Raw genomic sequence first — 13,391 nt, forward strand, 5'->3', positions numbered from 1 at the left:
CTCAAACTCTGGCCTCAAGCCATCCTCCTGCCCTTGGCTCCCAAAGTGTCAGGATTTCAGGCATGAGCCACTGAACCCAGTCATCATGTTCTTGAGACACCTGGCTTCCCTATCATATAGGTCTTCTTTCTCCTCCTGCTTCTCTTACCAGTCCTTCCCAATTTTCCTCCCTGCTTCTTCATCTGCCTACCACTTAAACACCCTTCGTATCTGTACCTTTATGGTTCTATTCGTGGCTTTTTCCCTCCCATCCCTTCCTGGATGATTTTCCAGAATCTAGTGGTGATGATTCCCATGTCTCCTACTCTGAGATCCCTCCCCGATTTCTGGTCACGTGGTTCCTATATCCAACTCCTTAACACATAGCTCCATCTGTCCCTGATTCCTATGACAGATAATGGCCTTAATATTACCCCAGACCATGCCATAGGCCTAACAGCCATCCTAGACTTCTAATATTTAATTTGTAAATGAACCATCTTAAATACTTTAAATATGTTTTTATCTTTAGCTTCCTTTCCATTCCCACTGCCACTGCCTTAATCCAAGCTCTTCTCACTCCCCTGGCTTTTGCTAGAATTTTCTCACTGATCTCCTTGCCTCCAGTCTTAACAATCCTCTAATCTAATCCCACCTGGCCAACAGAGCAGTTCCCCACTGTGTAGAGACCCCAGTCCAAGTCCCCACAACATCCCAGTGCCCTTGACAATCTCACTCCTCCCTAGGCTGCTGCTGCTTCTTTTTTCTTTTTTTTTTTTGAGATGGAGTCTTGCTCTGTTGCCAGGCTGGAGGGCAGTGGCAAGATCTTGGCTCGCTGCAACCTCTGCCTCCCAGGTTCAAGCAATGCCCCTGGCTCAGCCTCCCGTGTAGCTGGGACTACAGGCGTGCGCCACCACGCCCAGCTGATTTTTTTTTTTTTTTGTATTTTACAGGCTTTCACCATGTTAGCCAGGATGGGCTCCATCTCCTGACCTCGTGATCTGCCTGCCTCGGCCTCCCAAAGTGCTGGGATTACAGGCATGAGTTACCACGCCTGGCCTGCTAGGCTGCTTCATCTGTTCTCACCTGTAACTCATCGGTACGAAAAGCTGCCACCTGCCTGTCCACACGGCACCTCTCTACTCAGGCAAGAGTCTCCTTCCCCTGAAGCCTGCCATGTCTCTGCAATCCAGCTGTCAACTGTAGTCACCTCTTTATGGCATACTACAAGTATGCTGAATTGCTATGATTTATTCACATTCTTATCTCACTTTGAAAGCAGGAACTGTGTATGTCTTCAATCATGTTCTCATCTTTTTCTACCATTACTGTTATTATTTATTGCAGCCATAATTTTTTGAGAGTCTACTCTGTATCAGACACTACAATAAGAACTTTAAATATAGAGTTTCTTATTAAATTTGATGTTCATAACTATCCCAGGAGTAGGTATTATTACCCATATTAAGGGACTGAAAAGAAGTGTTTTTCATGCATCAATTTTTGGGCCCAGAAACTTCTGTTCTGTACAGTCAAAGCAATCATGCAGTACAGTCTGTACAATCATGCAGCTCCGTACGGTCATAGCAATCATGCAGTAAATGCTTGTTCAATGAAGGTTAAATTAATCAACTCACTTAATGGGCTGCAGTTAGCAGATAAAAACATGTAAGTTACTATTTGTATTAATTGTATCAAAACTATATTATGATAAGCATTTATCATACAGGATCTCATTTAATTCTCACAATTCTATAGGTATTGTTATAATTTTGTTATAATTCCCACTTTAAGAATGAGAGAGGTTGCCAGGCACGGTGGCTCATGCCTGTAATCCCAGCACTTTGGGAGGCTGAGGTGGGCAGATCACCTGAGGTTAGGAGTTTGAGACTGGCCTGACCAACAAGGAGAAACCTCACCTCTACTAAAAATACAAAATTAGCCAGGTGTAGTGGCGCATGCCTAAAATCCCAGCTACGTGGGAGGCTGAGGCAGGAGAATCGCTTAAACCTGAAAGGTGGAGGTTGTGGTGAGCTGAGATCATGCCATTGCACTCCAGCCTGGGCAACAAGAGCAAACCTCTGTCTAAAAAAAAAAAAAGAAGAATGATAGAGGTTAAGTAACTTGCTCAAGATCTCACAATTAACAACAAAAGGCTAAATCAAGCCTCAAACACAAATCTTGTGTTTGAACAGGTGGTCCATACTGCCTCCCTTAATTCATAAGGGCTTCTGAGGTTTAAGGCAAGTTGCATTAAAGGCACTCAATAATCATTGTGACCATGATAGCACTGCAAATATTCACCAGGCTAAGATGGGAATAATAAATCACTGAACATGAATTTCCAAATTTTTAAAACTTGGTTTCAGTTTATTTAGCATATTAATATGTGTGCAATACTCTGAAAAGCCAAAATAGAATAAAAACACGAAATTAATATTTAGAATGTAAATGGAAGAAATAATGAACCTGTTCTACACATGTCTTACAAGCCAAAAAGGGATAACTAGTTCCTGTCAACCCCTTCTATGGTTTGTTAATGGCATACTGAAGACCGATTAACAATGGTGCTAATGAACCCCATAGCCAAAGAGCTATGTGTTAATTAGAATAACAAAGTATACTGGCGGTTCATTTGTGAATTCCTCTGGGAGGAAGCTGGTGGAAACCATACAAACATCTCAATGTTGCAAAAACACTGCTAGGGTTTTATTACAGTCACTGTTAAAGATAGCAAAGTAAATCAACAAAAGACAAAAGAAGTAATAACAGAGTAACTAATTGCTTTCTATGGTCAACTTTTAGCAAAACTAACGGTAACTATCTTATGTATAAATAAGCAAGTAGAAAAAGAGGAAAGACAAAAAGGAGGATGAGGATGGACAGAAAAAAAAAACAGGCCAAATGTTGAAAGTGAACAGGACATTACAAAGGAAGGGGAACCCAAGTGGTTAATAGAAGAATCAGAGTAACAGAAGATGCTGCAGGTCGGAGAGGGGAGAATAAGAAGAAACAAGACAAATGAGGAAAGGAGTTTGTGAAAGGGAACAGACATAACAGAGAAATATGTCTGGCCTCAAGGAGAAAAGGTGACTATGAATAGATGCAAAGATGCAAAGAGGGGAAACCAGAAGAATATTACAGAATGAGGGTAATAAAAATATCCTAGGCTGGGCACAGTGGCTCATACCTGTAACACCAGCACTTTTGGAGGCTGAGATGGGCAGATGGCTTGACCCCAGAAGATCAAGACCAGTCTAGGCAGCATGGCGAGCCCCCCGTCTCTACAAAAAACACAAGAATTAGCCAGGCGCTGTGGTGTACGCCTGTAGTCCCAGCTACTCAGGAGGCTGAGGCAGAAAGATTGCTTGAGCCTGGGAGGTCAAGACTGCAGTGAGCCGTGACTGTACCACTGTATTCCAGTCTGGGTAACAGAGTAAGACCCTGTGAAAGGAAGAAGGGGAGGGGGTAAGACCCTGTGAAAGGAAAAAGGGGAGGGGAGGGGAGGGAAGGGGAGGGGAGGGGAAGGATGGAAGGAAGGGGAGGGAAAAGGAGGGAGGGAAAAAAGAAAAAAGAAAGGAAGTAAAAGAAAGAAATGAAAGAGAAGGGAACAGAAGGGAAAGGAAAGAAAGAAGAAAGAAAAAAGAAATTTTACACTTTTATATTACATTTACTTTTTAAAATAATTTGTTGCAATTTATACTGCCAAGGAAAAAGAAAGGGGAGAGAAAACCTGAAGGAAACTTTGAAATTAAGAAAAAATATTGAATCTGAGTTTCCTGGCAGCGAAGACAAAGAGAAAAACCTAAGCGTATCGAAAGAAAGCAAATTAAATTACGCTTTTGAAAGAAAGTAATTTATTAGAAGCCAAGAGAAAAAACTGATGTGATGAGAAGCAGAAAAGACAGGAAGACTGCAATGGACTAAGAAAGGAAAAGGACGATAATACGTGTAAGAAAGAGGTGGAATTGTGTGGTGGTCAGAAGAGGTATTGCAGGAAAGAGGGAATCGGCAGTCCTGTGAAAGGTGAAGCCACATCCGAAAATACTCCCACAGTGAGCTGGCTGTTTGAACATTTTAGGGCTCCTTTCTGGTGTATGCGCATGTTGCTTGTATAAGACATATGCCCCTGACAGAAGTAATGTATTCAACTTTTGAGTCACTTAGTCTTTGAGGAAGCACTTTCAAAAGAGGATTTTTTTTTTCCCCTGTGGAAGGAGGCTGACGGGACTAGATCTGGGGGAGAATGTGGAAGTATTTTATAGCCATGGGCAACAGGTGCTGGAATGCCAGAGATGAACTCTGCCTATTCACAATACTGTCAAAGTATAATTTTGAAAAAGCTAAAGCCATAATTCCCAGACAATTATCTAGACACTCTTTCAAAGTGACGCTGTGTTAACTTGACGCATAAGAAATCAAATGTGTTAATGAAAAAGAAAGGAGATATTTAGAGATATTTCAGGCAGTGGGTGAGAAAACGGGGTAACAGACAGGGGAAGAAAAGAGAGGGAATAGGCGTTCCTGGAGGCGAGAGAGCCTGAGAAAGTGTGGGAAGCTTCGGGCTGGTGGGGGTGCATCGGGAGCTGCAGCTGAAGTAGCACGGCCTGACGGCTGGACAAGAGAGCCAGGGAGTGAGGGGTAGAGGGGGAAGGCACACCTCCAAATTGAGCATTTCGGACTCTGAGGACTCCTCGGATCCTGCCTCGCCTTCGCCCTCGCCCAGGTCCTCGTCTCCGTCCGCGTCCAGCTCCTGATAGCGGTGCATGAGCTGCTGGAGCAGGTAGGAGGAGGCTGTGTTGAACGTGCCTTTCGTCTTGTGCCCCATGGGAAAAGAAGACCGGCAAGGCTGACGCTCCTCTTCTACGAGAAACTGTAACGATTGGGCTCCAGTTGGGGATCTGCCCAAGCCTCTCGGGAGAGAGGCAGCTCTGGTCCTCAGGAGAGCGCTCTCGGAGGCCGCCATCTTGTTTGGTGGGGTTGCCTAGGAGACTTAAGCTCGGCAAGAGGAGCCGCAGGGGATTCTGGGGCCTGTAGTTCTTCCGCGCTTGCTCGCCTTCTGCAGTCGGGGGCAGGGGGTGCTCCGCTCGACTTTCCTTTTTCTCAGCCTCTTCTGTTGTTCTTCTCTCTTTGGTCCGTTCTGTTAGCTTGTCTTTCTTGTTTTCACATCTTTTCGCTACACCCCCTTTCTTGGTTTCCAGCTGTTTCCTCCCTACCCTGAGACGCCTCTTAGAGCTTTATCATCCCACGCTAGGATCGCAGGTGCGCCTCCGTTCCCGCTTCATTCGCAAAGGGCTCTTTCCGAAGAGTCGCACTTTGGAAGTATCTAATGTCTCTAAAGCTGTCTGTAGGAAAGCTAGTACCATTGAAATTTATGCAGAGCGCGACGCTGGTAGACGAGGGTGCATATAAGTGAAATGGAAGGCATGGTTTCTGTCCTTATGATTTAATTGCAGATAATAAAGAGAAACTACCAGACAACGCCTGAGAGCTGATTTGCAATTAATTTACATTCCCCACCCCCACCCCCCAATGATAAGCCTTGTCCTTGGGGAGAAAAACTGGCAGTGGTCTAACCATCCAAACAGAAAGAGAAAAAATTGCTGTCAAATTGACATTGTATCTGAAAGCATCTGAAAAGCTATTAGCATCCCATAAATAATTATATTAGTCAAGTGACCTGCATTGGCAATTATTTTAATCTTGTTGCATAGGCTCTCTTTGCAGTTAAAAAAAAAAAAATACTCTTGCAAGATAACAAAACATGATTTTATGCTAGTGTGATTTTATGTGACCCAAATCCCACAGCCTTAAGCTCCACAAAGTCGACACTCTATAGAAAAGCAAAATGAAAATTATAGTAACTATTATTGCCATAGTGATGACAATAGAGATCCTTGCAGGGAAGTAGCCCTCATCCTCTTGGCCTTACAGGGCCTTTCCTGCACGCTTCAATGACAGCAGTTGCAAATATAAAATAATCCTGTCAATTGCTGTCAAGGGAGAAGGAGAAAAAATCCTTATGGACACCATCCATTGACTATTATCTTTCTCAGTGCTTGAGGGACAGTTAAAACTGACATCAAGCTTCCAGAATTACCTTCCTTCATTATCTTGCTAGTCATAAATGTAAAGGCCACAGCGAAAGTATCTCTTTCTGCCAGGCTCATCTTGCTTCTTGCTTATTTCTTTTTCCAGTAAGTAGAGATTCCTGCAAGGGAATTTTCCCCACCCTTAGCCTTGTAGGGCCTGGTTTCAGCTAAGTGACACAAGGAAGAATCCGGCAGAAAGTATAAAAATGCAAATCTCAATTGTTTTTCTTTTTTCAATAATTTAATCAGTATTTCTAGTGAGTTTCGCCAATGTCAGTCTATCAAGAAGAGTGTCTGAAGGCAGTCAAATAATAATTTTCAAAAATTTAAAAACAGGATTCTTATATAAAAAAAGCAGAATGAAGCACATGTGAAAGATTCTGTTCGACTCACAAATTAATGAAGAAATCAGGAAGATAGTAATCAGGTATTCAGAGTCCATGAGAAAAGACATTCTGAAATAAGTTTGCCAAGTTATAGACAAAACTGGTTAATGTCCTACAGGGCAATCAAACTATAGCCTCCGAGGTTATATAGTCTACGCATTTTGTCTCCTTTCATCTCATCTACCCTCTGTCTATCCTTATTAGACAGATAAGACCACTGAGCCTCAGAGAAGTTAAATAACTGGCCAAATCAGTTGGTGGTGCTGAAATCCAAATCTAGAAGGACCAACTCCACGGTCTACCTTCAACTACCACTTTTGCGTGTGAAAAAAATGTGAGGCAAGATAAACCTATGCAACAAGAGGTCTCAGAAGAAAAAATACACCAGCCAAGGTTTTTTTAGTATCAATAAAAGAATTCATTCAGAGAAAAACCTTTTCATATAGAACCATAAAATATAAAAATCAGAAGGAACCTACAAGTCCATCTTATCCCAGTTCTTTTTACAGAAGAAATACAGCCTTCAGGGGATAATGGCTTGGCCCAAATTGCCTGACTTGTTAGCAGCAGATCAGGAATTAGAGTCTAGACCTCTTGTTGCTCAGTTTTTGCTCTCGCCAGTTCACCAAACTGCTCACTAGGTTAGAATTTTACTAATAGAATCCCTACTCTGGGATTCTGGGCATCAAAATACAAGGCGTTGTATCCATAAAACAAGTTATTTTATCAGAGAAGACAGAAGGAGAGGAGGTGAGGGGAGGAAATATTTATTCTAAACTCTTCTCATTAGTACAAAAACATCAATAATCGCTTCCATTTATTCACTGCTTACTGTAAACCAGGCCTGTGCTAAGTGCTACACACATATCTCATTTAATTATTACAATGGCCCTCTGAAATAGGATTGACATCCCTATTTTCAAAGGAGAAGAAAGAGGCCCAAAGACGGTAAGCAATTGCCCAGTTACAGAATTTGTGTCTAAAGTGGCATTCCAACTCAGGTCTTCCTAGATCTAAAGCCCCTGAAATAACTATTAATACTCTTCTTTCTCCAAAAATATGAATTGATTTCTCAGGAACGTATCACAAGACATAGAGAACCTGGCCCTGGTGAAATACTAAAAATGGGAGAGATAGAGTGAGTGAGTGTGTGTGTGTGTGTGTGTGTGTGTGTACGTACGTGTTGGAGCAGGAATGAAGACCTCAAGTTCTGGGACCAGTGAATGAGTGAGTTGGGCAAAAACGGTGGGATATGATCGTTCCAGAGAGCAGGGTCTTCTGTGGTAGGCTTGGATCCTTGCCACCTTGGGTGAGAGGAAGGAGAAAGTAGAGGAGTGACATGATGATACTCAAGAGTGCCTTTTTTGAGAGGGTGTCCAGGATAGCCTTCCTGGAGGGAGAACCAAAGGGGTAAAGAGCTTAAGTCAGAAAGAGGGGGCTGACTCCAGCTTCAGCTTCATGGTATCTTTGCGTTAGTGTTATTATTAATCTCTACTTACCTCGAACTCTTCTGTGTGCAACTGAAGTATTCCCTCAGTCTGGTGTTCCCCTCATTCAGAATGGAAAGAAGAGGCCAGATGAGCCTTCTACCACCTATATTTGGCAAGAATGCCTTTCTAGGAGTGTAGACCTTGGGCGAGGCAAAGAATGTGTGCCCCTTCCCCGTACATACTTACACCCCTTTTGTGCCAGGACAAACAGTGCTTCTCAGACAAGTTGAGATGGCAGCACTTCAAACTCATGGTGATTTTTTATGGAACACTGTAGTGTTTACAGAGCGCCTTGCAATGAAGAGAGAAGACAGACAATAGAAGGCACCATTAGTATTAACGTAATGATAACAATTAAAACACAACCACATTAGTATTTATGAGTAATCGCTAAGTGCCAGACAACTAAGTGCTTTACATATATAAACTCATTTAATCCCAATAGGGACCCTACAAGTTAGAGATTAATATTATTACTCCCATATTATAGATGAGGAAGGATAGTCATAGAGAGGTCATGTAACCCTTCATTCCACTGTGTCAAACAGTGACAAAGCTAGGACTCAGATACAAAGTCTGGTCTCCCAGCCTACATCCTTAAAACACTGTGCTTCTGCTCAACCGCTTCAGTAAAACTTTATAGAGGAGAACCTTACATTTGAGATAATTTGATGAATTAACTTATTATCCTTTGATGGCTTCTTATCCCTGTCTAGGAAGAAGGAAAGAATGCTTGTTATCTAATAAAAGCCTAGTGGGTATATAGACAGTAAGTGAACAATTACACTAATAATCATGTCGTTTTATTTGTCATAAGGACTAAGGAAGGAAAACATAAAAGCCATGAGAATTTTACCTGGAGCCTTGACCCAGTATGGCAGAGAGGGGCCCTTTAAAATGTTAGACAAACACTTTGAGCCTCATGATTATAAAGTTGGGAAAAGCCAACAACACATGAGGAATTCATGTGCTACCTTTGCAGAAATCAGCTACAGTCAGATTATAATTGTCATAAGTAATTGAGCTAATAAGAGCCGATAAAGTCTAGGCAGAAGTTGACTGAGCCAAATAACATCCATCCTAGCAGATATCAAAGGTGCTTTGGAGGTTGCTGCACTAATAGATTACCCAGATCAGATACTGATGTTGAGATCAAAGATAAAAATTTCAGTCCAGGAAAAGATCATCTTAAAAGCTCGGAGACTAAAGCAAAAAAGTCAAGTCAATGAAGAATTGTTGCAAAGGAATTGCAAGCATCATGTTGTGAATAAAATCTGAACACAGGACTGGATAAGGATTACTGAGAATTTCTAGCTCAGATTATCTTAGCGGACAGAAAACTGGCTATCATCAGAGAAGTCACAAAGACTTAAGATCAAAATGATTAAAATGATGACCCGAAGGGACTGTTTGAAATCTTTTGGGTGAAGATATGAGGACTTGAGAATGTTACAGTAGGACAGTCAGATCAAAGAAGACCAGGAGTAATTCAGGAAGAAATTATCACAGGAGGTGGTAAAAGGAAGATGTGCCTGAGAGACAGAAGTTTTAATAACTAAAGCGTCCCAATGGCGCTGAATAATAAAAAAAGAAAGAAGAGCAAATAGAAGGAAGATACATGAAAGGTGCAAGAAATCCTACTAGAGCATATACACTTCAAAAATAGCAATACACTTCATCTGGTTAAGAACAAATGTGGAACAGTGCTGCTTTACGAAAAAGCAAATCATGTAGGCTCTGATATAAAGCACAGGTAACACCCAAGTCACCATTATCACTGACTGGTTATACAACCTGTAAGACCCTGCTCCACAGAGAGGGCTATTTCGGGCACTGGGGATACAGAAAAAGTTAAAGTCTTGGTCTCTTTATTCAAGGGATTTGCATTATGGTTGGAGCAGCAGGACACATACATCAAACATATAAGTTAAAAGTATACAAGGGGAGATAAGTTCCACCTGATTGATCTGGTGTTACATCACAGGCCTTCAGGGAGGGACTGAATTGGAGGCAGCAGTGGCCATCACTTCCCTCTCACCACTCCTGGCAGACAGGGCTCACTCCTGGACTCAGATAAAGCAATGGCTGAGCCAGTCCAGGGGAGTTAAGAGAAAAATCTCAGTTGGAGTCAAACATGTCCCAAGACAGAGTTGCTCTCAGGAACTTTAGGGAAGAGGTAAGAATTGAATGAGACCCTGAAAGAGGAGAAAGAAGAGGGCATTCTGGGATGGGAAGTGGCAGAGATAAAGGGGAGGAGGCTGGCTGGGATGTGCTGCAGGAAGTCTCTGAGAAGTAATTAGTAATAATATAGAAATAAATTCTGCTCATAGCAAGTCGGGAAGAAGGAGGAGGTGCTGCCTTCCTGTGAGAAAAGGGACATGAGTGAGGAAAAGGAAGAAATTGCCTCATGTGTCAAAATGTCTAAGCAGAATCTAGAGATGAGAGTTAAAACAAAGGAAGAAGAGATGGACACAATTAGAGGTCCCGACAGCTGTGAGGGAAGGCAGGAGCCTTGCAACTCCCGCTCTTACGTGATGTCTATTATACACAGATGATGCTCTCCCATGAGGCTAATAGGAGGCTCTGTTGTCTCTGCCCTACTGTACCTTTTAGGCACCTTACAGAACTTCTATTCATACCCTGTATCCAGACTTCCTCAGTTACTTTTCTCCCACAAGAGTGCCTCTCTTTCTTGCAGAAAGTCTCCTGCACATAGCAGTGTGCTTTACAAACACGTATGACTGCTCACAAACTTATCTTTATGGTGATTATGCCAAATAAACCTGCCACTTCATTCCTCCTGAGTGAAAGGACATCTGTGCAGATGAGTGCTTGGAATTAAATGATCAGGATGCTTGTCTCAGAGAGTGCCTAGACTCTGAAGCCTCCAAAGAATTAAAAAGACACAAACCAGCATTCAGAGGGGCTAACAAGACTCCTTTAGAGTCAGTCCTGGGATCTAATCCAAACCAGCCCTAATGCCTACTTTCCAAGGTTACAGAAAAAGTTAAAGGACGTGAGTGCAAAACTGGCAGATTCAGTGTGCTAGATTGCGAACACAGCTACCAATTCTTCCCATCCTTGCACACACAACCCTTGCAAGGTGACTTTGTAGCTCCTCCAATTAAGAGGTGGAGTCTATTTCTCTACCCCTTGAATCTGAGCTTGACCATGAAACTTGCTTTGGCCAACAGAACAGCAGCAACCGTGGCACAAATGCTTGGGCGCTGGCTGCTCTTGGGAAGGCTGTGACTGCCCAGTGAAGAAACTCAGGCTAGCCTGCTGGATAACGAGAGATGCTGGGACCAGTTTCCCTTGTGGGCCTGGCCAACCACATCCCATTGCCAGACATGAGAATGAAGCCAGCTCAGATTATTCGGTGCCAGCTGCCTTGCTAACTGATTTATGAGGGAGCACAGTAAAAATCAGTTAAGATGACTCAGACCAGAAGAACTGCTCAGTCAACCCAAAGAATCATAAGCTAAATCAATGGCTATTTTAAGCCACTAATATTTGAGATGGTTTGAAATGCAGTAAAAGTTAACTTATACATACAGTGTCTAGATGTACGTAGGATGTGAGATGCCTACAGTCTCACTCAACTGGTTAGTAAAAGATCGTGGTTAGAATCTTTATTTTCTGACTCTCACTGACGTGATTAGTTTCATATTAATCTTTGCTACTATGAGAACTATATTCCATAATAAACAAATCTTTGCTGCTATAAAGGCCAAAAAAGAAGCTGCAAATCCTTCCCACAATGCAAGTGTATTCGTAGTCAGGGTTATCCAGAGAAACAGAATGAATAGGATGGGATATAGATACATACACACATATTATAAGAAATTGGCTCATGCAATTATGGAAACTGAAAATTACATGACCTTCAGTTGGCAAGCTGGAGACTCAGGAGAGCAGGTGGTACAATTCCAGTACAAGTCCAAACACCTGAGAACCAGGAGAGCTGATGGTGTAAGTGCCAGTCTGAAGGCAGGGGAAAACCAAAGTCTCAGCTCAAGAAGCCAGGCAGACAAAGTTTCCTCTTACTCTGCTTTTTTGTTCTATTCAGGTCTTTAATTAATTTGATGAAGCATACCACATTAGGGAGGACAATCTGCTTTCATCAGTCCGCCCATTTGTATGTTAATCTCATCTAGAAACACCCCTCACAGATACACCCAGAATAAAAACTTGACCAAATATCTAGGCACACCGTGGCCCACTCAAATTGACAAAATTAACTATCACAGCATGTAACACTTACAGAAAGGTTCTAAGTAAAGGACAGCATCTTAGTCTGTTTTCTGCTGCTATAACAGAATACCAAAGACAGTAACTTATAAGGGAGAGATTTTTATTTCTTACAGTGCTGGAGGGTGAGAAGTTCAAGAGCATGGTACCACATCTGGCGAGGGTCTTCTCACAGTGGAAGGGCAGAAGGAAGAAGGGCAAGAGAGGGTCAGAGGGCACAAGACAGAGAGGAAAAGGGGGCCAAACTCCCAAAATAACTAACTCACTCCCGTGATAAAAACATAATATATTCATGAGGACAGAGTTCTCATGTCCCAATCACCTCCCAAAGGCCCCACCTCTTAACACCTCACAATGGCAACCAAGTTTCAACATGTGTTTTGGAGGAGACATTCAAACCACAGGAAACAGAAAGTTCTTTGGAATCTCTTAAAGGGAAGGAACAAACCTTACATCTGTGAATGTTGCTGTACCAGTCTTCCCATCCAGCCAAGCGGGCCTCATGGATGCTCTGCTTGTACATCCTCCTCCATTTCGTGCACCACTGTCTGGAAAGTGCTCCTGGCTTCCTTAAAGTCTGCAATGATGCAAACCATCAAGAAATACTAAAAAGTCTAGGATGCACATAGAAATAATATGATAATAATAGCGAAAAGAGCCATACTTACCTGAAAAATACAAGTAAATAAGAAGTGGCTTTGAAATTCTTTCCCCTTCAAATCAAACATCAAGTGTTTAAAATGGGAAGAGTATGATAAAGAGAGAATCACACCCTGAGTCACTTCACACAGGGCCTTCTGGTGAGGCATAGGACATCAGCAATATGCATTTCTGGAAGACAAAAATCCATAGCCGTGTGAAGAATAAGACAGAAGCCTGACCTTTGCCCCTCATTGCCTTTAGATATCAAGGTGAGTGATTTTGTGTTTGAATTATTTATGGATATGTAAATAGTCTTGCAGATACAAACAGCTCTGAGTAGGCTTGGTATTTCCATTATAAATAAATTGGGACGTAGGGCATTTTTCAAAGTAATTCATTATTGAGGCCTCCTCAAGAAGTTCTCACTTCGTCATGTTCTGATTTTCATTCCTGACCAAATCAAGCTACTCGAGAGTCCATCTTGATTGTAAACTTATTCAGAAAGTGATTTATGGGCTTTTACAAAATTATTTTAAAGAGAAACCATTTTA

General features: G+C 42.2%; 1 protein-coding gene across 1 annotated transcript in view; it reads right to left on the reverse strand.

Annotated features, from left to right (window-relative positions):
* LRGUK (leucine rich repeats and guanylate kinase domain containing) overlaps window positions 1-4,968 on the reverse strand; it is a 128,098-nt gene extending 123,130 nt beyond the window's left edge. The window contains exon 1 of the mRNA XM_021673856.2: window positions 4,640-4,968. Within this exon, the coding sequence (XP_021529531.2) occupies window positions 4,640-4,945 (306 nt within the window). The 5' untranslated portion in view covers window positions 4,946-4,968. The remainder of the gene's footprint in view (window positions 1-4,639) is intronic.
* Between the last annotated feature and the right edge of the window lie 8,423 nt (window positions 4,969-13,391).

Source organism: Aotus nancymaae, unplaced genomic scaffold (assembly GCF_030222135.1).
Source record: "Aotus nancymaae isolate 86718 unplaced genomic scaffold, 86718_ANA_hifiasm-v0.15.2.pri h1tg000002l, whole genome shotgun sequence".
Classification (NCBI taxonomy): domain Eukaryota; kingdom Metazoa; phylum Chordata; class Mammalia; order Primates; family Aotidae; genus Aotus; species Aotus nancymaae.